This window comes from Peromyscus eremicus, chromosome X, assembly GCF_949786415.1.
Source record: "Peromyscus eremicus chromosome X, PerEre_H2_v1, whole genome shotgun sequence".
In the NCBI taxonomy this organism is placed as follows: domain Eukaryota; kingdom Metazoa; phylum Chordata; class Mammalia; order Rodentia; family Cricetidae; genus Peromyscus; species Peromyscus eremicus.
This window is the reverse complement of record NC_081439.1, coordinates 28,951,062-28,976,078: the sequence shown is the minus strand read 5'-3', so window position 1 is coordinate 28,976,078 and position 25,017 is coordinate 28,951,062. Positions and strand designations below refer to the sequence as shown.

General features: G+C 42.8%; 1 protein-coding gene across 1 annotated transcript in view; it reads left to right on the top strand.

Moving 5' to 3' along the window:
* The window catches only part of Map3k15 (mitogen-activated protein kinase kinase kinase 15), a 129,455-nt gene that overhangs the window by 102,875 nt on the left and 1,563 nt on the right, over positions 1-25,017 (top strand). The window contains exons 16-26 of the mRNA XM_059250048.1: positions 1,623-1,750; positions 4,140-4,270; positions 4,493-4,598; positions 15,668-15,825; positions 18,166-18,349; positions 19,047-19,212; positions 19,649-19,823; positions 20,771-20,956; positions 21,535-21,640; positions 22,539-22,752; positions 24,818-24,930. Of these exons, the coding sequence (XP_059106031.1) occupies positions 1,623-1,750; positions 4,140-4,270; positions 4,493-4,598; positions 15,668-15,825; positions 18,166-18,349; positions 19,047-19,212; positions 19,649-19,823; positions 20,771-20,956; positions 21,535-21,640; positions 22,539-22,752; positions 24,818-24,930 (1,667 nt within the window). The remainder of the gene's footprint in view (positions 1-1,622; positions 1,751-4,139; positions 4,271-4,492; positions 4,599-15,667; positions 15,826-18,165; positions 18,350-19,046; positions 19,213-19,648; positions 19,824-20,770; positions 20,957-21,534; positions 21,641-22,538; positions 22,753-24,817; positions 24,931-25,017) is intronic.

Genomic DNA, 25,017 nt, shown 5'->3' with positions numbered 1-25,017 from the left:
CAATTTATTTGTTTTCAGTGCCATAGTATAGTATATGAATTATAATGAAGACCTGAAACAAACTAATCTGATCTCTTCAGATTACCAATATGGAAACCAAGCTTGAAGGAGATTAAAGGACTCCCAAAAGGGCATAACAGAAACAAGATGAGCATTCCAGTCACTTGAGTCCCTCATGCAATATTCTCCCTTATTCATGTGATAGATAAGCTGTCGGAGTCATGTAGATTTGGGGACATTCCTAGCATGTATCTCCATTGGTAGTGCTGTTCCAACTTTTCCTTGCCCACAGAAGTTCCTGGGATATTTGAGCTGGAAAGGGCCTAGGAGACCATTTTGTCTAACTTGTAAAGTTTTTAGGCTAAATTTAGGGTGACTGGGCATGTTTTCCATTCATGAACCTGGGTTGGCGATAGGGAGTAAAAGGTGACCAGGATTCCGTCTTGATCCTAGGGTGCTACTTTGGTGGAGAATGCAGACACTGTGTCCATGAGTTAAAATGAGAGGTGCTGTAACAGAAGGGTACACAAAGTGTTTTTAGAAAAGAGAGAGGGACTGACTTTTTCTGGATGAGCTGTGGCAAGTTTGAGAGAACAAATCATCTTCAAGCTGGTTTTATTGAGGAATAAGTAACAAACACATAGCTTTGTAGAAAATGGGGCCTATGAGGGAAAAACAGAGCTGTTAAGAAACATACACTGAGAAAGCAGTTTCTGCAAAGCTTGAGTGTAAGGTATGGGCTAGTGAAGGACTCATGAGGCAAAAATGTTAATGGTATCGTCTGACCTGATTTGGAAGGTCTTTGTGTGCCACCTTAAACAATATGGTCTTTATGTGGAGTCTATGAAGAAACGTGGTAGAGTTTCATAAAGAGCTTGAAAGTCCAGAGACTGGAGCTGGCAACTCATTAGTTCTAGGTTGAGTCTGTAGAATAAGTCAGTTTGGGACAGAAATTTCCAGACCACCAACTTCCATGGGAGGAAGAAGGGACTTGTTGAAAGAGGTGAAATTTTGTTGGAGAATCTGTGCCCAAGCAATAGTGATGGTAGAAATAGTAGCCATTAGTTGAGTGTTTACCATATAACAGGCCCTCTGTCGATGTCTGAGAGACTTGAGGTACTCTGGTCTCCTGGAAGCCCTACTTGGCTGTGTTGTTACAGATTGAATATTCCTTATCTGAAATTCTTATAACAAGAAACAAGAAGAGTTTCAGATAAGATTTTTTTCCAGATTTTGGAATGTTTGTGTATATATAATAAGGTATGTATAGAGTATGGGACCCAAATCTAAACACAAAATTCCTTTGTGTTTCTTGTACACATAGCCTGAAGGTAATTTTAGATAATACTTCATTGTGTCTGCATTTTGACAATGTCGAGTGTGGTGTTTTCCAGTGGTGTCGTGTTGCTACTTGAAATGATTTTGATCATATAGCTTTGGATTAGAGATACTCAGCCTGTATCCTATGTTTTACAGGTAGGAAGTTGGTTATTCTCATGGAAGCTGAGGAAGGGATCCCAGAAGGGATGGTTAGCAGCAGGGTAGATACTGTTAAAGAACTACTAGAGCCTAGAGCCCTGGGATTTGGCAGGTGATGCAGGCTTTGGTTTTCTCTGCAATAGGTACTCTCAGCCTCTGCATGAAGAAATAGCCCTGCACAAATATCTCAAGCATCGCAACATTGTCCAGTACCTGGGCTCCATTTCGGAGAATGGCTACATTAAGATATTTATGGAACAGGTGCCTGGAGGTAAGTAGTTACTCTTTTTTTGATTTCACATTCTAGAATTCGCTTATGAGAATACACTCTGGATGTCATTGATTGTCTTACCACTTAACAAATGACAGACCTTTTGGAGATTGGAAAACAGTGGTTTCTCAGAAGACTTCTATACAACTTTGCAAAGGTCACATAAACAGTTTATTTCAGGCTTGTTTATTCAGCCTAAAATACTCACTATCTACTGAGTGCTATACATTGGAACAAAATCTCTGGCCTTGAGCTCTGCTCTTCTCAGTCTAGGAGTCTAGAGGTGGTTTGGAAAATGATGGAAAAGGGACACTGGAACTTTTTTATAATTTTATACATGCATATAATGCATTATCTTATTTATCCTACATTATCCCCTGTTGTCTCTTTTCCACTCCTGCTGACACTTTCTTCTTCCCAACTAGTCTCTTTTTTTCATATCTTTTTGTGACCCACTGGGTTTAATTAAGGTTGCTTATATGAGCATGTTTAGGTTTTGTGTGTGTGTTTGTTTTGTTTTTTACTAGAGCATGGGTAACATATCAGTGTCTAGACCGCTAAAGAAAGTAACTTCCACAACTATTAACTGCTAATAGCCTTACTAGCCTTCCCCTATCAGTGATGGAATATTGAATAGCCTAGTCTTATGCAGCTCATATGCAAGGTAACTTGAGTTGCTGTGTGTTTATAATTGTAATGGACATGTCATATCCAAATGACATTGTTTCTTAGCATTCCTCCTTATTTTCTAGCTCTTAGATTCTTTCCATTTCCTCTTCTGTAATGCTCTCTGATTCTTGGAGAAGAGTGATAGATTTATGACTCAGTACTCAACGATCATTTATTCTCAGTACTTTGGTCAGTTATGAGCCTGCATTAACCACTGCCTACCAGCAAGACTTCTCTGACCAAGTCTGAGAGTAGCACTAGTCTTTGGAAAACACACACACACACACACACACACACACACACACACACACACACACACACGGCAATTTGACATGTCTATTAGCTAAGTAACAGTAATAGATTCTCCTCTAGGGCCTATGATCTATCCAGTCATGGGCTTTTAGTCAGATTTACAGTACGAGGCATTTATTCCTTCTTGGGGAATAGAACTAAAATCCAACAGAAAATGATTGGTTGCCCACCCCCCTGTAACCATTATGCCACTATTGCCTCAGTGAGCACATCTTGCTAGCCTGATCAGTATTAGAGTATGTAGGGTTTAACCACTGTGTATACCATTGATTATCTTTCTTCTCTACCAGCCTGCATAACACTTTATAGTCCTATGAAAATTAGCCAGCAGAGAGGTAGTTCCATGGTCAGTTCCAGCTTGACTTCTCTATGTCCTGTAAACAAAATATGTTGTGTCTTCAGCAGTAGTCTTAGTAACTAGTTCTGGCGGGCAACCAAGACCATTGGCTTGGGCTGGAGAGATGCTTAGTTTTTAAGAGTACTTGCTGCTCCCAGCACCCACATAGTGGCTCACAACTATCTGTAACTCCAGTTTCAAGGGATCTGAAACCCTCTTCTGACAACTGCAAGCTCATGCATGCACATACACATAAAATTAATTTTGAAAGATTTGTGGATTCTGGGAGCAGCAATACCCACCCATGCAGGATACCTACCTTCAGATGTTTTTATATTTTTAATTAGTTTGCAAAATAATGGGCTTCTTATATGGCTTTTTTAAATGCATCCTTAGTTTTGATAAACCTTCCCACAATCCCTATCTTTCCTCCATTTCCCTATGCCCACCCCCTTTAAACATTTTTATACCTAGTATCCCTAATACACACTTTCATATCACATTGGGCATGGTTATTTTTAAAGAGATATTGCAAAATAGCAAATGGATAATAAAACCAAATACTAGTGCTTTATGTGTGAAATCCCTATATGTAGACAATAGAGTATTAGAAGTAATTTTTTGGATCTATAACTGGTAGTTTGAATGGGTCTATCCATTAAGATTCAGTTTTCTGGTTAAGTAAATAAACTGTAAAAATTGGAGTAATAACATATATACTATAATACTTGAAGTAAACATCATTGGGATATTAAATAGCCCTATCTCAGCTAAACATTAGGTAGGTTAAATGAGATGATACATGTAACAGCTTCTCGAAAGGTACCTGGCAATGAGCAAGAGCTGGGTAAATGAGTGTACATTGAAATAATAAAAAATCTCATAACATTTTAATTGAAAAGCAATCATCAGTATTTGAATACTAGTGTAAGGTTAAAAATATCACTTTAGTTTACTTCCCTGGCCCCTTACAAATGAATCTTTATCATCCTGTTGGTTTTTGTTTTATTTTTTTGGTTTGGTTCCTTTTGTTTGTTTGGTTCGGTTTGGTTTTGCTATGTCACTTTCTAGGAAGCCTTTCTGCTCTCTTGCGATCCAAATGGGGACCAATGAAGGAACCCACTATCAAGTTTTATACCAAACAGATCCTGGAAGGCCTGAAGTATCTCCATGAAAACCAGATAGTTCACAGGGACATAAAGGTATGGGCTTCTCTAAGCCATCAAAATGGCGTTTTTCTAAGCCTTCACTATAGTATGATGGAATAGTCTACTCACAGAGGGAGACAGCTTAGCAGGATAGCCCCCACCCTATCCTATGTCAGACCCAGTCTTTGTAGAGAGAGTTTATCAAGGTCCCGCACTATAGGGTGCTGATTTGTTTAAATCTGCCTTTATACACTCAATGCTGTTCTTTTTCCAAAGGGTGATAATGTTCTGGTGAACACCTATAGTGGAGTGGTAAAAATCTCTGATTTTGGAACATCTAAACGCCTTGCAAGAATTAACCCATGCACCGAGACCTTTGCGGGTAAGCAGAGCAGTGCCATCTTGGATCTAAACTTTCTTCTGAATCTGTGGTCATCTGCAAACTATCTATTGGTCACCTTTTCAACACAGAGTGTCATTTTGATTTTTCTAAATTTACTTAAGATTTTTCCATAGAATATAGTTTGATCATACATTTTCCTTTCTCCAACTCCTCCAAGATCCATTCTTCCTACCTACCCAACTCATGCGCTTCTTCGTTCTCTCTCTCTCTCTCTCTCTCTCTCATTTTCTCTGTGTATGTTACAAAATGAAAATCGAAACAATCTTGAAAAAACAGTAAGATTAAAAAATACTAAAACAAAACAAAAAGTGTGTGAAAAACATGGAGTCTGTTTCATGTTGACCAGTTACTCCTGGGCATGGGCCCTACCTGCCCTAGACTGTGGTTGATACACCAAATGACAATCTAAGATTTTTCCCTTTCCCAGCAGGTATCAATTACAAATAGCTTCTTGGTTAGGGGTGAGACTTTGTGTCTACTTCTTCTCAGTGTTGAGTCTTTTGTTTGTTTAGAACCTGTGCAGGTCTTAGTTATATTGTCATAGTCTCTGTGAGTTCATATATGTATCAATCCTGTTGTGTCTGGAAGATGTTCTTGGAGTCACCTACCACTTCTGGCTCTTACAATCTTTCTGCCTCCTCTTCTGCATAGATCCCTGAACCTTGAGGGGAGGGGTTTGATAAAGACATTCCATTTAGGGCTGAGTGCTCCAAAGTCTCTCACTTTCTGCACATTGTCCATTTGTGGGTCTTTGTGTTAATTCCTACCTACTACAAGACTAATCTTCTCTGATGAGGGTTGATTGAAACATTGACCTATAGCTATAGCAATATGTCATTGGGAGTCTGGAGAGGAGAGAGAGAGAGAGAAAGAGAGAGAGAGAGAACACTACCAGGAGGAAAAAAAAGGTAAAAGCTAAAGAAAGTCCAGCTACATGCTCTGGCCTGAGCCATACTGGGCCTGAGCCAGGGACTCTGTATCCCCACAAGCATTCTGGCCACTTGCAGCTCTGGCTATGTGGTCTGGCTGAGCTGGGGCCTGCAAGGCCACAGCCAAGTGGCCTTATTATGAATTCCTGCCCCATGTTGGGTGCCAAATGTAGACAAATTTCTAAGCAATCTTATTAAATAAAGAACACGGAGCCAAATATAGGGGTGAAAGCCTTAGAGATCATGGAAATAGTGAGAGCCACCAACCACCTTACCTCACCAGCTCTGTAGCTCCCGAAAAAGTGAGTTACTTCCTGTATACCTGCACCTTTATTGCCTTGCTGTTACACCCTCTCATTGGCTCTTAGCCCAGCTACCTCACTTCCTTGTCACTGCCTGTCTGTACAGACCTCCATGTCTCTATGGTTGGTACTGGGATTAAAGGCATGTGTCACTATGCTTGGCTCTGTTCCCAGTGTGGCCTTGAACACACAGAGACCCTGCCTGCCAAGTGATCGGATTAAGGGCATGTGCTACCACTGCCTGACTTTTGTGTTAATGGCTTGCTATTTCCTCTGATCTCCAGGCAAACTTCATTTATTAACATACAAATAAAATATCACCACCACATTTCAGCACAAATAAAATACCACCACATTAGTCATTTTATTACTGGGTTCCTTTAGCAGAATTAATAGTAGGTTTTCACCTAGGCCCATGACCCATCTATTTTCTTATGTTCTTGACAGTGTCAAGTATGGGTTCCATTTCATGGAATGAGTCTTAAATCCAATTGAAAAAGATATTGGTTACTCCCATGACATTTGTACCACTATTATACCAGTTTATCTTGCAGGGCAGCTCACTGTCATAGATGGCAGGGTTTATAGCTGGGTAATAATGATGTTTGCTTTTCTCCTCTGCTACTGTGCAAAGTACTTTACACCAATCAGTAGGGGTAAAACTTCTAGTTGCATGGCTAGAGAGATGGCTCAGTGGTTAAGAGCACTGGCTGCTCTTCTAGAGGACCCAGGTTCAATTTTTAGCACCCACCTGGCAGCTCACAACTGTCTGCAATTCCAGTTACAGGTGATCCAACACCCTCACACAGCTACACCAGTGTACATTAAATAAATTAATTTTAAAAAACTTCCAGTTGGCACCAAGTTGATATCTCCATGTTTGATGATGTAAGTAAGTTGTGTCTTCAGCAATAGGGCATTCTATCAGGTTATGGAGAGTAACCAATAACCTTGATGATACCAGTGGTGTTTGGGGGTTCTATGGGACCCCTTTGGCCAATGCCTCAACAAGATGTAACCCATTCCTAGCAGTAGAGGATTTGCTTGGTAGCATAAAATGTCTAGTTGGTGAATTATCTTTCCCATTATATATTGACTTTCTTAACTTCCTTTCCTATATGAATATATTTTAGGAAGCTTCTACAATAGCAAGTTTCCATAACTTTTCAAATTGCTTTTAGTATTAATTGTCCATCTCCATATTCCCTCCCTTACTCTCTCTTCCCAGCCCCCTCCTCATTTAATCCTCCTTATTTTAGTTTCCCTTTATCTCTTTATAACACTATACTCTATTTCCCCTTCTTTGGAAGATCGTCTCTTCCCTCCTGGTCCCTTACTCAGGGACCTAACCTCTGTGGTTTTTCAGATTGAAACATATCTAAAACTTAAAACCTAACATCCAGATATAAGAGAAAACACACAATATTTGTCTTTGAGGGTTTGACTTACCTTACTTGAGATGATTGTTTCAAGCTCCATGCATTTTTATTCTTAATGCAGATGAAGTATTGTCCTTGACTTTAAAATGCTTTTTGGGGCAAGCTATTTGTTATACTAATATTGCCCTACTTTCTTCTTGGCCTCTCACAAGTTGGGTAGACAGAGAACTCTGCTGAGATTTCCTAAGGGTTCTCAGTCAGTAAAATAGCAGTATGTCTTCACAGTTGGTAGCATACCAGCATAATTTTGTGTAACTTATTAGGACATTTTATTGGCCTATCATAAAAATAGCTCTTTACTATAGTGAGTTCTAGCACTTTGAATTTTGATATGATTATGATTCCAAGGGAGGCTAATTTTCCTGGGGAAACAGGGTATTTTATGTGAATTTGAAGAACTGCATTTTCTTCTCTACCTGTTGGTGATAAAACACTCTGAATGTTGACAGGGACTGAATTCAAAGGTGATATAAATTACCAGCTGGTTTTCCATTTACCAGACCAGTAGGTATAAGGCCTCTCACAAGCTACCTGTGGCTTTTTGGAATTCTTGCTTAAAAGCAACTATAGCTAAAATTTTGATCCTTGGAAAGAAGTGTTAATTTTTAATAAGGTTGTGGTCCCCTAAGGAGGAACATGACAATCACAAAGAGCATGCCTGATAGAACTGTGAAGCAGCTCTCATACCCTTATAGTTCTGGAATAAGGTATAGTTGGCAGGTAATTGATTATTCTATCTTTGAAATTGCCAGTGTTGTAGAATGGACAAATTTTGCCTTATTTGTGGTAGATAATGTCCTAGTTTTAAAGGACTTTTCTTCAATAAAAGAACTGTTGTGTATTAGTCCCTGGGCACCCAAAGTGGACATGCCTCCCATGTCTTCAGGGAATATTAATCTATCAAAAATGGCTTTTTAGTTAGAAGGCCAGAGGCAATACATATGTCTTAAAATGGGACAAGACAACACCAGGACTCCATTAGCATTTCCCACATCATAAATAATATGTTGAATCTTCACTTATGGTTTCTGATGTAAATATAAATATGCCCCTATTTATATATGAATATGTATATAAGACTGGTCCCCCTTTTATCTTATCATTTTACAACTCTAATTGAAAATAACTCATATCTTCCTCTTTGGAAGCCATCAATTAGTTTGGCTATATGTAGCAAAAGGGGCTCTGATACGACAAGGAATTATTTCAAAATCATAGAGCCCCAAGAATTTATTTCATAATTAGCATCCCTGAGGAGGAAAAAAATCACATGGAAAACACATGTATAATTTATTTTTGCATATCACATTTCCCAAGTAATTGGCTTAAGGAGGCATGAATTTTGTACTACGAAATAATGCAGGTGTGTTTATGGGATAATAAAGAAGGGATCTCATTTTGGTGAGGAAATTCTCCTGTATGTAATTACTCTTTACAAAACAGAAGAGTTCTATAAAGAAGTCTCAGCTGGCTGGTACAGAACTCTGGCTATTGTGGATACTGGTGGAACTTTTCCTCATACATGCTCTGAGACTGTCTGAACCTTGTTAGAAGAAACAATAATGTCAGGCAGTTGCATGCCCTGAACCTCTTTCTTCCTATGTTTCTATGAAGGGCTTTCGCCTTGGGTATGATGAACTAATTACAGTAACAAAACTCAGTTTTGAACAGTGTTAGGGCTGGAACCAGGACCTTGTGCATGTCATGCTAGTGCTCTATTACTGAACCATACACCGAGCCTTTTTGTCCTTGTTGTGGTAGGTTTAACGCTTCATGGAGATAAAATCATTAGAGCCCCCATTTGTGTTGCATGATTCAATGGTGTCTGGCAAATTTACTACATCCTGCAGCCATTGCCCCAATTCCATTTTTGAACATGTCAACTGCCCTTGTAGTATCCCTGTGCCCCTCTCCAGTCAGTCCTGGTTTCAATCCTGGACAATCATTGGATTGACTTGGTATGTGTGCAGATTCACATGTTTGGGATATTCCTGCACATGAAATGTGGCAATACACATTCTAAAAACGTTTACCTTCCTCACTTACTGATATGTTTTCAAGGCTCATCTATATTATGGCATGTACCAGGTCTTCATTCCTTTCCATCTGAATAGTCCCAAATTATGAATGATATAGGTTATTCTGTGATCACTCACACAGGAACCTTTGTGTGGATGTATATTTATATCCCTCTTACATATTTAAGATTAGAACCACAACAGGAACTTTGTTTGGTCTATATCTATAAATATCCTCCAATCAAGAATGAGCAGTCCCAGTTTCTGGCTCAACCACTTGCTACCTGTGTGACCTTAGACATATAAATTTCTCTCTCTCTCTCTCTCTCTCTCTCTCTCTCTCTCTCTCTCTCTCTCTCTCTCTCTCCTCACTCCCTCTCTCTCTCTCTCTCTCTCCTCCCTCCCTCCCTCCCTCTCTCTCTCTCTCTCTCTCTCTCTCTCTCTCTCTCTCTCTCTCTCTCTCTCCTCCCTCTCCCTCCCTCTCCCTCTCCCTCTCCCTCTCCCTCTCCCTCTCCCTCTCCCCTGAAAAGACATGTCAGTTCTCCCCAGATAGATAGTCCATAATAGACCAAAATATGGATACATCGAAGTCCAACATGACTATAACTGGTCCCACTTCTTGAATCTGAGGTTTGTGTTACCTTCAACTCACCATTGCAAGGGTGTGATAGTATCCCCAGACTTTACAGGACCCCTATTTACTGCTGTTAGATTTGCTTCCTCAGCAGCTTATACTCCATGCAGGTTATCTGAGGGGAATATGTAAATATCAAGCTCTTATTAGCTATAAAGTTTTGGGTTGGGAAGAAGTGGTGCTTCCCACAAGGCTGTCACTTGGACAGCATGATTAGGACAGTCTCCGCCACCATGGGAGGTTGCACTGTACTTCTCTTTTCACTACTTTTTTAATATAAAAATTTGAAATTTGGGTCACTAACAACATCTCAAGGGGTCTATGGGAGATGCTAACATGTGTGATCTCCTTTCAAGTGCACGTATCTGGAATGCCCACTGAACTGCTTGAGTTGCCATGGGCCACACCCTTCTGGGGATTCCCCCACTCTCATTTTTATTTGACACTAGGTAGCCAGTCTAACACCATTCTCAATAGAAGCTGCTTTCAATACCCACCCCACATCTATTTTTTCCTCTTGAAATTCTTTGAGCCCTTTGATTTGGATGAGGAGACCCTGAGTAAGGGGTCCAAACCTGTGTACTGAGGAGTTTAAAGCTCCCTTAGAAAATTTGCTCCTGTGGTCCCTGTCTCATGTCTTGCTCTAGCATCCAGATCATAGCTTGGTTCCTCTGTTAAACAATCTTAGAAAATTTGCTCCTGTGGTCCCTGTCTCATGTCTTGCTCTAGCATCCAGATCATAGCTTGGTTCCTCTGTTAAACAATCGCCTTATGGCATTGTTTTCTTTTCTGAAGATGTGGAAATCCTGCTTTGGAAACTACCCAGAAGTTTCCAATGGAGTATATCCCAAGAGGGCTGAGTCAGCACCTGTGAGTCTTTTGGACATTATGTTGTGAATTTTATACCACCACCTGGGGCAGGTGTCTAAGGACTGGAACAAATAGGATAGAGTGCCTCTTGGAGGGAAGCTAGTGAGGCTGTGGGGCCCCCAAAGAGAGCCAGGTGCAGGGCAAGACAATTTTCCAAGATTTGTGAATGGTTCAAGTGCACCACAGTGCCATGTTCACGGGTTTTCTCCAGACTCCATCCTTTGGTAGAATTGACACATGCCTTGCACACATACCACTGGGGATGTTCCTTTATGTGAAGTACTTGTGTGGTTCCACATCTCTCTGTTGGCTGTGCCATGTGAGCAGATGCCTACCCTGTGAATACAGTAGTGAATGAAATGGAGTGCCCAGATTTCCACCATTGCTCTCCATCTTCCAGGAATGTGGGAAAGAGGTAATGGTGTGTCTTTGAAGCCCTGTGGGAACCATTCTTTTTCAGGCATCTTTTTCTTCAGCAGTACTTCTTGATTTGTTATATAATTCAGTGATGTCAAGTTCTGAACTCAGGAACAGAAGACCTGGGTTCCAGCTTCAATGACTACTTTCTCTGGACTTCAGTTTCCTCCTGTGTAAACTGTATAACAACAGTAGATGGCACCTCCTTTACCCGATCTTACAGAATTATGAAAGTCGGACGCATAGTACTACATGGAAATTATTTGTAGGCCGTCAAATCCTCACCCAAAGTCAGATGTGGGAACCAGTCTGCAGTATAGTTGAATGTGGACTGGATAAAGTGACTCACTTCCAGGGAGTGGAAAAAGATAGAAGTGATGGTGGCAGCAAAATGGCCACTTCCTTCTCTCAGATGATTCTCACTGATAGAAACCATGTCTTGAGCAGTCGTCTGGAAGAGTCTATGCCATGAAAAACTGCAGTTAAGAAGCTTCCTTCTCATCCCAGTCTGAAAGAGGGAGCTTGAAAGTGGACCTAGCCACTTTAGTCTAATGTTTAAATCAGGCAGCCCAAACCACATCTGGATTGCAGCCTCATAGGAGACCCCTGCCTGCTCAGCTGACTGCTGCTAGGTCCCCACCCTTAGATGTTGTGTGAGATCATAATGACTTTTTTGGTTATGTCAAGGATGGAGCCCAGAGCCTTGTGAATGCTAGGCACACATGCTACTACTGAGCTATACCCTGTGTACCAATACATTGTTTTAACCTGCTAAATTTGGGAGTAATTTATTACACAAGAATAAATAATATGGATGTCTTTACTGATTCCTATGACAACAGTTGATAGTCACTATGGTCTCATACAGAGAAAATCTACATTTAGCTTAAGGAAATTAATTATGGTTTTAATTATTAAAAAATTATACTAAGGTAGACAGTTACTTGATCAAGGTCAGTTAGCCATCACTGATTTAGTACTATTTTTGAGTTCTGCATAATGTAAATTTTCATGTTCTTTTTACAAATTATTTTATTTTTGAGATGATAATAATAACACCATTCCCTCTTCCTTTACTTCCCTCTAAATTCCCCCATATACCCCTCTTGTTTTATTTCAAATCCATGGTTTCTTTTTTCATTAATTGTTGTTACATGTATATATGTGTGTGTGTGTGTGTGTGTATATATATATATATATATATATATATTCCTAAATATAACCTTTCAGTTGTATAATGTCACTTGTATGTATGGTTTCCTCTCTTAAGAACACCTTTATACATAAAGAATGAAATTATATCTTTGCAGTAAATATATATGCAACTAGAGATCACCATATAAGCAAAATAAGTCAGATTGAGAAGAAGTGTATGTTTTCTTACATTTGTGGATCCTTATCCTATATAGATTCATAAATCACATCTAAATATAACACAAAAGTAGGAGACAGACTGTCTGGGGATTGAATGGAAATGTGGAAAGGAGGGAGACCAGGAGTGGAAATATGGTTAAAATATATGAAATAATTATATAAATATATCTTAATGAAACCAGTAACTATGTACAATGGATCTCTCTCTCTCTCTCTCTCTCTCTCTCTCTCTCTCTCTCTCTCTCTCTCACACACACACACACACATACACACACACACATACATATACTGCTGCCTTTTAAGTATGTTAGCTCTGATCCAGGCAGGAAAATATCAATCACCCCAATTGTTTTCACAGAGCATTTTCTGAGTACTGAAACTGGAAAGGTAGAAAGGAGACTGAGACATCAGAAGGCTTCGTAAGGGTGGGAGTGCACAGATGGTGAGGTAGGATCAGAACTTCGAGGAGGGAATGTGCCTAAGCTGGTGTAAATACCCCTAAGGGGCAAAAAACTGGGTCTGGGAGTGTAGAGTGACAAAAAAAATAAAAAACCCTGGATATTAGAGCCAACTGAGGGTCCACATGAAAGCGTGCTTACAGGAACAACAAACATACAGGGAAGAGTAAGTCCCCCTCTACCTTTCCAGAGTTGCTCTGGTGCCTTTAGTTGTGGAACCTAACAGGGAGCTGCAGGCAATGAGGAATGGGGATACCAGCCCCGCATCACGGAGCAGAGTAAGATGAGTGCTAATACACTGTCAGTGTTAAATCTTTCTGTACTTAATTACAGATTATCAGAAGGAGCGTCTCCTGCCGGCACCCCTCCCTGAGTTAGGCCCAGTAACAACAGCCTCTAGGGGATATTGTAACACCAGAAGTTTCCTTCCTGAGGCACTGGGATTTCCTCACAGTGCAAGTGCTCATGAGATGCACCTTCATCTTGCCTAACTTTGCAACTGACTAAATAGTTCCCCCTTCATTTCAGTTCTGGAAGCAAAAACATTTATTTGTACCCCACCAATCTGTTTGTCTTCACCAAAAATAATATATAACTTCAAAGTGGTTGAAACTAACTTAAGATAATTTAAAATTCATTTCTTTTTGGGCTCACTAACCACGTTTCAACAACATAATAGTCATATGTAGCTGATGGCTACCATGTCAGACTGTACAGACTACACGCCCATCATTGCAGAACATTCTATTGGTCGCAGCTGTCTTTAGGGTAGAGTCTTTAAAATGTTCATAGGAAGCTGAGTATGGTGGTTCACACTTATAGAGGCTTGGAAAGTTGAGGAAGGGAGGCCACCATGAGTTTGACATCAGCCTGGACTATATAGTGATCTCCAGGCTAGTCCAGGGCATATAGTGAGACACCGGATGAATGACGATGCCAGGCATAATGGTTTGTGCCTGTGAACCCAATACTCTGGAGGTTGAGGCAGGAAAATCAAGGAGAGTTCCATATTAACCTGGGCTACATAGTGAAATCCAGACTAGCCTGAGCTACAGTGTAAGACATTGGCCTTTCAAGAAAAGAATGTAGTACCTTCACTGATTAAGAACTCAGGAAATCACCTTTGGTTGTATGGTCTTGAGACAGACCTTTTTCTTTGCTCTGGACGTTAGGCCTTGGCTAAGCTCATCTAACCTCTTTGTCAGTCCACACTTCCACTTTCTTTTCTCATGCCAGATTTAAGGAAAACTAAAGATTTTACTCTCCAAGCTCTTTGTTGGCCTCTCCAACCTCCTGCTCAAACCATGTCTTTCCCTTCATTAGTCCATTCACATTCCTGTTACCATAGCCAGTCACCCCCTCTCCTTTAGCAACTTCTGGTGGCTCCTGACCCACAGGACAAAGTCCAAAGTCAGCCTTCAGAAGGGTGGTTCCCTTGCCACCTTTTTTGGTGAGAGTTGTTCCTTTGCCACCTTTTGTCACCTTGCCCCAGTTCAACCATCACTTGGCTGCTGTACCCTGGACTCAGTATACTTGAGCTTTGCTCAAGGCACTTACCTTTGCTTTGATGTCCTCCTAGACTTTTGTCTACCTCTTTGATCTTTAGAGCAGAAACTTACTTCACTGACAGCATCAGCTATTACCCTCTGGGGGCATGTTGGTTGTGCTTTACACAGGCAGTTCCCTACTAATGACTGATCGAGCAAAGGTAGAACTCATCCAGTATACAAATTTTGGCCAGGAGCTCCCCAGTGGCTCACAGCAGTGGCTTTTGAGATGCCTCCTACCTGATTCTTGCCCATCCCCCCCCCCATTTCTGGGGATTAACTTGCATTGCAGGTTGGCACCCTTGCCCTCTCCCTTTTTATCCTTCATACCCCTTCTCCCCAACAACTCACTTAACATCTGCTTCTTGGCATTTGCTTGTTAGAGAACAAAATCAACACATTGATAATTTCCCTGATTTAGTCAAAGCCTAATCAAGCATTTATTCATCCACATGTGCCTCCTTGTAGGTACCTCTATTAGAGCACTGCATTTTTGTTGTGAACCTAGCCTTTAAGTGGCTGATCCATCTCTGTAACACTACATTTTACTATCACTGTTCCCACCACTACCATTGTGCCAACTTCTCTCCCATTCCAGTTTCCCTGTATCTGGCATGGATTAAAATTTGCATACTGAAGCCAGGTGGTGGTGGTGCACACATTTAATCCCAGCACTCGGGAGGCAGTGGCAGGTAGATCTCTGTGAGTTCGAGGCCAGCCTAATCTACAGACCGAGTTCCAGAACATCCAGAGCTACACTGAGAAAGCCTGTCTCGAAACAACAACAACAACTCCCCACAAAACCACACAAAACATGAATATTGAGTTGGGTTCAGTTATCCTTTGGGGGGACTAAATAATTCTCTTTCAATATGAATCATGTTAAAGGAAAGCATATTGCATGTCACTGATCAAAAAATGGTGCAACCAAATGGTTTCCTCACAAGAGAAGTCCCCATCTGCCATTGCTGAAGCAGTTAAACCATACACTGATATAAATATGGTCCACTTTTAAACAATATGGTGCCCCCAAGTCTTTGTTCATTTGTTTTTCACATAGGGACTCTGCAGTACATGGCACCTGAGATTATTGATCAAGGACCTCGAGGGTATGGTGCGCCAGCTGATATCTGGTCCTTGGGCTGCACCATCATTGAGATGGCAACCAGCAGGCCTCCATTCCATGAACTTGGTGAGCCACAAGCAGCCATGTTCAAGGTAAAATATATTTGTTCATTTAGATGGTTTGGGTGGATGTTGGGGCAGAACTCCCCAGATGTGAAGCTCAGGATTCTGTCACTGAAGTTGAGCCTCAGCAGAAGGTTCTCACAGCTTGTCTGCTCACATCAGCAGCCCAGACAGTTCCAAGGCCAAGATAAAAAGTCAAGAGTCTTCTGACCTTTCAATCCCAATAGAATGTAAGGGCTGCAAAACAGAAACAACGTCCCCTCAGCACATCAGTAACTATAATTGATCCATTTGGGGCCATTGAAGACAATACCTGCAGCTTCCATCACAGGTCTTGGAATCTAGAGCAGCTGGTGTTAAGGAGAACACTTTCTGGTCTGTTGAACTCTTGTGCTCAGGAAGCACAGCTGACAGTCATGAACTGAATTCATCCATAGGGTGAAAATAACTTTCCTGGTCCTCTTCCTGTCTCCTGCTTTTGCTTAACTAATAAGCTGTACAAACTCTTTGGAAATGTATTGACTTTTTGGGGGTTGTACATGAAGTCAGTTTTTTATTGCCAACAAAACATAATCAAAGCACTCTTAGTGATGTACTTAGGCCGGACATGGTGGCACATTCTTGGGAGCACTTGGGAGATAGAGGCACAATAATCAGGAGTTCAAGGCCATCCTCAGCTACATACTAAGTTTGATGCCAGCCTGGGACACAAGAGACCCTTTCTTACCCCTAAGCCCAGCCATGCACTTGCAAGATGCCAGGTGCTACCCACTTTGCCATTTTCATTCTAAGAGCCAGAGACGAACTACCTCTTCCCACTTTAGATCAGGTCCTGATTTTTTAATCTTTGTGTATTCTGGTGCTGGTGGGCACTGCCAATCTCTCTTCCCCATTTGCTCAGGTGAAGGGTGCTACAAGTAATTCCTGGCAATTGGAATCTATCCAGCACCTAATATTCTCATAACTCTTAGGCCATTCAAGTTATTAGGAGTGGTGTCCTGAGAATGGGACATGTCACTTGGTCAAGGGCTTTGTGGAGACAAAATCAGAAGGCTCTGCAGTTTCAGAGCTCACAGAGTGAAGCAAGGGAGTCAAAACCAGCCCCCAGGACAGCCAAGGAGTGGGCAGTGAGTACTCGGCTATGAAAGCCAGAGCGGCTTCTGCCTCTGGGTTGCACAGTGGAGTTGGGAAAGGCACAGGAAGGTGATGAGAGTTAGGATGACCGCTCCTAGAAAGGTGAGAGAGCAGCCTCTGATGAGAACGGTTATGTAGGAAGAGCTGCGGTAGGCGTTTTCACGGAAGATTCCTAGGCCATGATGGGAGGGGACATCTGGGGACTGACTCTTGCTCCACTGTGGTTCACATGGGACCTCCTTTAGCAAGGCAGAAGAGGAACTGAAGCTACCTTGGTCTTGCAAGTCCTAACAAGAAAGCATTTATCCCTCCCTCAGCCACTACCTTAGCCCACTGGGGCAGGGGACCATCTTCTGTGTAAGGTGGCAGCCTCACTCAGGCTGTGTTTGCTTGCGGCTTAGAGCTGGAGCCTAAGAATCTGGGCTGTAGAGTAAAATAGAGAAATGTGAGGGGGAGTGGTGTCCCTTAGTCTTTATCTGGAAAGATAGTATCAATCTCTGAAACCTTTGATTTTTCTCAGTTGGAGGCTTTCCTATCCAGAAACCACCATCCTTTAGAGCAGTGTTTCTCAATCCTTTTAATACAGTTCCTCATGTCGTGGTGACCCCCCCAACCATAAAATGATTTTGTTGCTACTTCATAACTAATTTTTCTGTTATGAATTGTAATGTAAATATTTCTGGAGATGATTGCCAAAGGAGTCACGACCCACGGGTTGAGAACCTCTGCTCTATTGACTTAAAGCACTCACAGTTCTGAGTTGACTATTGGTCCTCCAGTGTTCTTCCCTGGCTTTACTCACGGGTGCATCCAGCTGGTGGTCTTGCTGGGGCAGGATCATCCGACAGGCTCTCGGCACAGCAGGGATGGCGGCCGAGCCACTCTTTCCACACGCTTGTCTGTCCTAGCTCCCTTCTCACACTATGGTGGTCTCCAGACTCCAAGAGCAAGGGCTACCAGGCCATTCAGAGCCTATGTCCTAAAAGCCTCACGATACTGCTTCTCCAACACTTTCTTGGTAAAAGTTGTGAGAAACTAGCCAAGATTTCAGGGAAGGGGAAGTAGATTCCATCTGTAGATGGGAGGAGCAGAAACATCATGTAGCAAAGGGTCACGTAAGTGACCTCCACGTAAGTGTCACCAAGCTTTTATCCTCACAAAATGGCAGCTTCTATTCAAAGGGCATGCACCTGAATTCACCCAAGGCTGACATTGTTAACTGTCCCTTCAATGCAGGTAGGGATGTTTAAGATCCACCCTGAAATTCCAGAAGCTCTCTCGGCCGAAGCCAGAGCCTTCATCTTATCTTGTTTTGAGCCTGACCCTCACAAACGGGCCACTGCTGCTGACCTACTCCAAGAAGGCTTCCTACGGCAGGTGAACAAGGGCAAGAAGAACCGAATTGCTTTCAAGCCTTCCGGTAAGGCCTACCTGAACAGCTGGAAAACACCTGGGCTTGAGCTACTCTCATGATCAGAGGAAGAAATTGGGTCCCTGCAATAGCAAGCCTCCCATGCTAGGCCCACTGATGTGAAGAACGGCAGGAGTGGTCCCAGAGGTTTGAAGAGTATGCAGGCCCAGCCAATGTGCATCTATTTTCTGACAGGCACAGGGCGCCTTGTGGATCCCTAGGATGCCCCTTCCTGTACTTAAAGTACTTCTTTGAGGGATGTGAAGAGGAGGAAGGCAAGAGGTCCCCTGCCTGGGGTTTCGCAGCTTCCCACATGTAGAGAGAGCCCTGTGCTGCTTCGTTTTCCATCCTTTGTTGAGAGTGACCTGATAAAAGGGCACATTGGGGAATCTGCCTGTGCTTGCTGTCCTGCAGTCCAGAAACTCCTACATAAAACTTTCTCATGTAGTAAGTTCTGTCCGGGAACTAAGGTTGGCCTCTAAAAAGAAAACACTTTGTCTTCTCTTCACTGGGTGGATGGGTCTGAGGCTATGGCAGTGTGCCTCACCAACTGGCTGCAGAGAGCTGGATTCCAGATGAGGTCCACCCCAAACCTCCATTTCCACTAGGATCCTTCCCCTAGAGATTGTCCCAGCAGATTAGAGCAGTCCATGATTAGCAAGCCCTCCCCTGGCCACCTGGCCACTCTCTGGCTGTTTCTCCACAGAAGGTGTCCGAAGTGGCGCTGGTACCCTGGCCCTGCCCTCATCAGGTGAGCTTCTGGGCAGCAGCAGCAGTGAGCATGGCTCCATCTCCCCAGACTCGGATGCCCAGCCTGAGGCATTCTTTGAGAAGGCCCAGGTGCCCAAGCACCAGCTCAGCCACCTTCTCAGGTACTGTCAGTGTCCCTTGTCCCTCTGCAGGGTACTGGTTGTTCCTCAGTAGCAGAACATCTGCTAGGTCACAGAAAGGGCTTTTGCCAGTGGGCAGCTGGATGGCCAAGGAACCACTTCCTTCAGCCAGTGTCCCTTTGTTTTACCCAGTGTCCCTTCTCTTCTCCGGTCCCTCCCTTCCCCTTCCCCCTCCACACTTCCCCTTTCTTGTCTCCTCTTCTCCTCCCCCGCTCTGCCTCCCTGTTCTCCCCTATTCCCTTCCATGTCCTTGGCCCTCCCTCTTGGCCCTGGATCTCCTTGTTTCCCTCCCCCAAGGATACCATGGAGGGAGTCGAAGGGGAGAGAGGGAGATACTATACATCTAACCCACAAGTTCCTCTTCTGGAGTCTCCCCCAGGGCACCACATGCTACATTGTTGAATGCGTTTGTCCACAGTGTCCCCGATGAAAGCTCGGCCTTAGAAGACCGCAGCACGGCCTTATCCCCAGAGGAGAGGGACCCTGGTCTTTTTCTTCTACGCAAAGACAGTGAGCGCAGAGCCATCCTGTACAGAATCCTTTGGGAGGAACAGAACCAAGTGGCTTCCAACTTGCAGGAGTGTGTGGTCCAGGTACAGACTGAGGGAAGACGTGTGCTAACAGGGACAGCAGGGTGTCCTGTACTCTGGCACATTCACAGAGTTGTTCTGATCACTGGGCTTACTTCCCCGATACCCTTCCTTTTCCTAACAAAGGGAAACACAAAGAAAAGCTCCCCTGAAAGGTGGATTTTCAGCCTACTGCAGTGCTTCCTGGCATTGGCTGCGTGGTGCTGCCCTCTGGTGGAAAACAAGCCAGATGGCCGCTGAAGACTTGTTAGCCACCAGAAGGCTTAGAGCTTCCTAGGCCTCTAACCAGCCTCTAGAGCAATGTTTCTCAACCTGTGGATCATGACCCCTTCAAGGTCACATATCAGATATCCTGCATATCAGACATTTACATTCAAATTCATAACAGTAGTAAAAATACAGTTATGAAGAAGCAACTAAATGTTATGGTTGGGGGTCACACCATGAAGGAACTGTATTTAAAGGGTCACAGCATTAGGAAGGATGAGAAGCACCAATCCTAGGACTACACTCAGAAGTCAGGAGAACAGCCACTGTATGGAGAATGGTTATGGAAGAAAAAAAAGTTCTAACTAGGTCGCAGTAGTAACAAAGTGATGTCTCTCTTATTATGGATGGGAGGTTACTTTAAGAGAGGCCATTGCCCTGCTGTGAACTGTACCTTCTAAGGCCCATTGAGGGCCCTGTAGAGTGGTCAAACAGGAAGACAGAACCATTCCCAGCTACCTTAGTAGTGCTGAGGCTTTATGTGTACCCACCTGTCAGAGAGGATCCCCCAAGACTGACAGAAAGGATATGGAGGGGATTGAGGAAGAGACCCTTACTCAGGAGCTCCCACAATTCCATTAGCAAATGGAGTCTACTTTCCCATGATGCATTTGGAAATTCTACCTCCTCTCTGACTCACTCAAATGAAAATGATTTTGTGTATGTATGTGTGTGGTTGTCAGAGTTCAGAAGAGTTGCTTCTCTCAGTTGGCCACATCAAACAGATAATTGGAATCCTCAGGGACTTCATCCGCTCCCCAGAGCACAGAGTGATGGCAGCCACAATATCAAAACTAAAAGTGGACCTGGACTTTGACAGCTCATCCATCAACCAGATTCACCTAATCCTGTTTGGATTCCAGGATGCTGTGAGTGCTCTATTGGGCCCTTAAGAACATGATAACTGAGCCAATTAATTCACCCTCTTCTTCGGTAGCACCCATTCCTTCTCATTTGTTCACAACCTGAATCCCAAATCTCAGCAGCTCTTTGTAAGCACATAATAAATGTCACTTTGTGAAGTGGACCAATCGCATTTGACCACAGAGAACATGTATATATAGGCTGTAGGGAGAGGCATTTGCCAGCACAGTGGGTATGCTTTTCTGCCTGCCCAGATGTATGTTCCTCTAATACCAAAGCCGGGTCTGGTTTATCTTGTCACATGCTGCCAATAGTCTGTCATGTCATAGATGCTCAATAACGCTCTTTATTCAAACAGCCAAGAGGCCCAGTGGCATTGATCCCATTGTGATAATTCATCATTTAGAACCCATTGTGACTTCGGGTCTACCTAGAGGAAGATTCATTCAGAAGAATGAACCAGACAAAATCCAAGGCAGCACAGCAACATTTCATCTCAGAGGGAATAGAAACATTAAATTAGTAAGTCTGTTTCCTAAAAGTTCAACAGAATAGACATATGAACTGTTGTGATATTTTTTAGGTCAATAGAATTTTGAGAAACCACTTAATTAGGCCTCACTGGATGTTTGCAATGGACAACATCATTCGCAGAGCTGTGCAGGCTGCAGTTGCCATTCTCATCCCAGGTAAGTGCCCTCTTGTACTCAAGGTCAGATGCAGGCTGCCCCAAAGACCAGGAATATCCTCAGCATCCAACAGCTGTTGCTTTTTCTGTTTTCATTTCGGCTTTATACTTCCCCGCAGTTAAGTAAATGCTGTCATAGATCTTTCTGGGACTAAAAGTCCCTGATAACATCTCATGGTGCCCTGTTTACCTACCTCCTGGGCATAGTGAAGGTGACTGTGTACAGATTATACTTTTGATCTTAACAGGGAGAACAAGGAGTTAGTGTTTGAAGGCAGGGATCTTCCAGTGCTCATACAGCCTCCTTGGCGTGCATACTCACTCATGCTTATCAGATAGTTGATAATTACATGGCTGTTTCTTCTTAGAACCATCCTTCAATGGCTATAGATATTGCTTCATGTATATACATGTCCATGCATGTTCATTCTGGGGAACAAACTCAGGGTCTTATGTGTTCTGAAGTACATGCTGTACCTCTGAGCTGTGTGCCCCCAGCCCAATCTTAAGAGGCTTCCTTTTTGAAATGTTAGCACAAGCTTAATTCCCGGGTTGCTTCTCCTGTGGTACTTTGGCTGAGGAAGGCAAGCCTTAGAATTGTTGCTACTCTCCCTTCCTTTCTTCACACTGGGCCCTTGCTAGTCACTTCTGCCTGCTCTCCCAAATGCTCCTTAGACTAGGCACGAAGCAGAGCACAGGCCTGTTTGTAGACATTCGTGGCTAACTGGCCTTTATAACTTTCATTGTCCATTTCTTCTTGTGTAAACTGAGAAAGACTATATTTACACTGCAGACTCCAATCAAATCATCTCTTCAGTCAGTAGTCCCCTCATACAGCAAGCAGTGCACTGAATTGCCTTGTTGAGTGCTATTCTGTACCTTGGTCTGTGTTTTCACAGAGCTCCAAGCCCACTTTGAGCCTGCCTCTGAGACTGAAGGGGTAGACAAAGACACAGAAGTGGAAGGGGGCTATCCTTTAGTCGACCTGCTTGGCCAAGAAGTACACGTGACACCCAGAGGTACCAGACCTGGCTCAGTGGCTATTCAGGAGGGCCAGGCCCACCAGCAGGACCCAAGTCTCCAACTGAGCAAGCTCAGGCAAGAGACCAACAGGTCAGGATCTCGCATACCCTGTAAAGATCTTCTGGTCACTGTTGAGAACTTTATCCAGGTCAGGGGAGTGGGGATGTATATTCACTGTCTGTCAGTTAACTGGGGCAAGGGTACATTTACAGCATCAGCAGAGGAAGTAGACAAAAGCTTCCTTTCTTTCAATGTCAGGAATCAGTACAGTGCCTCATCACATGTCACACATAAATCTTACATACCAAAAGCAGCAACACCATCTGAGTTTTGTCTTCACGATGGAGCCTCTGGAATGCCATGTGACCCAGCACTGGACAGCTGTAGCCTGCCCCACAGAAGCAGTGGGGGCAGCAGAGCAATTTGTAGACAGCGGCATATCCTGTAGCCTTGTCCTTAAGCCTTTCGGGTCACTTGTTAGAATCCCTAGGCAGGCATTAGCAGATTGCCTTTCCAACCTTGTAAGTGAATAACATAATTCCCCTTTGCTCTGAAGAAGAATCAATAAGCTTTTGAAAAACATCATCCACAGCTGTAGTAAACTAGCTGGTATTTGTTCCAAACGCCACATTGTTACCTGTGGCAGTGCTGTCTGAATGGGGAGATTAGGTAGTGGGCACATGTTTTTGGAGGAAAAGATGTATATGTAGATATTTTTAAGGCCTGAATTTAAATGATCATGATGGCAAAAACTCCAGTCTTAAAATGATGACAAGTATAAAAAAGTTGGCAGCAAAACTGAACATTTCTTTCAAATGTCTTTGTAGAAAGATTTGTAATCATCCAACTCAGTGTTAACATGACTAGTTAATAAATACACAGCCTGCCCATCCTCATGGTGTGGCATAAACAAAAATAGGAATCATTCTTGTTAACCACAGAGGCTCAAGCTGAAGGCAGGCAGGGTAGAGGTGAGAAAGGACTTTTTTACTTGTTGAGTAATAGTATTTTCTCCTTGCAGTCTTGCTGGGGTAGAATTATTCACCTCTTCCACTCCATTTTGCTACCAAATGACCCCAAAACTGTTTTCATCCATTTATATATATATATTATGGCTATGCCCTCTCAGACAACATCAATAATGAATTCCAGTAATTTAAAGCTTAGTCCTGCAGTCCTTTGTTTACCAGTACAGATAAACTAATTAAAAGGGCATGCCATATGGTTAAAATAATCTTATTTATTAGATACATGAGCAAACAAAAAAGGCCAGCCATGATTCTGACTTTCAACCCTGTTCCATCCCTGTTAATGAGCTAGCATGGGGAAATCCAGAAGCCTAGGGCTTAACTGTACCCAGACCTGCCTTTCATGTCTCAGAGAGATCATGAGTAAGACTATATGTCACAAGATGAGGAAGGCCCCACCCCCGAGACAGAATAAATTGCTTAAAGAAAGTGTGCCTGGAAAAGAATGTTTACTTCCTAAGAATTGTTTGTTCTAAGGTTTCAGTGCACTATGGGCAGTCCTAGGTGTTAGTTTGTACTGTCCATCCTTGGTCCCTGGCTGTTCTTGCCGAAATAGTACTCTTGCTTTGGCTGCTAATAAGTGCAGAAAGGCTGCTACTTTATCCAGCTTGGTTTTAATAATCAGATGGTCCTTCTCGTTATAATGATCAAAAGGAAATTCACTTTTGGTTCTTGATAAACTTTGAAACAAAACTGTCTTAGTCCACAGGAGGCTGCTCTAATAAATCAAAATTGTTTCTCACAGCTCTGCAGACTTCAAAGATCAAGGTAGTGGCAGATTCAGTGTCTACTGAGGGTGCATAGATAGCTGTACACTCCCATGTCCTCAAATGGTGACAAGGCACTAATTTCCCAAGGCCTCTTACTACCATTTTAACAGGAATTTCAAGAGGGATGCAATCACTGACTTCATTGCAAAAATATACCCACACTTTCAGTATTGGGTCTTTGGTGTTGAGAGGAAAAACACAGTTGTGTACAGGCTGAAACCTACTGGAGAAAAATCTTTAGTAACACCCCACTTGCTTCTCTTTGGGACCCCACAGTTTGGACTTGGACTGTGCCCTTTTCTTTGTTTTTCCAATGCCTGATGAATGATGGGGGGTTGTTTTTTTTTTAAAAAACAGACTTTGGGAACACCTAGTTCAAAAAGAGAGAGAGTACCAGAATCTTCTGCGGCTAACTCTAGAACAGAAAACTCAAGAATTACATCACCTTCAGTTACAATACAAATCCAATGGTGAGTCATTTTCCCTTTGCTCTGATGTAGGTGTCAAAGAGGGCAAACTACTAAAAATCTCATGTATACCTTGAAGAAATGGTTGAG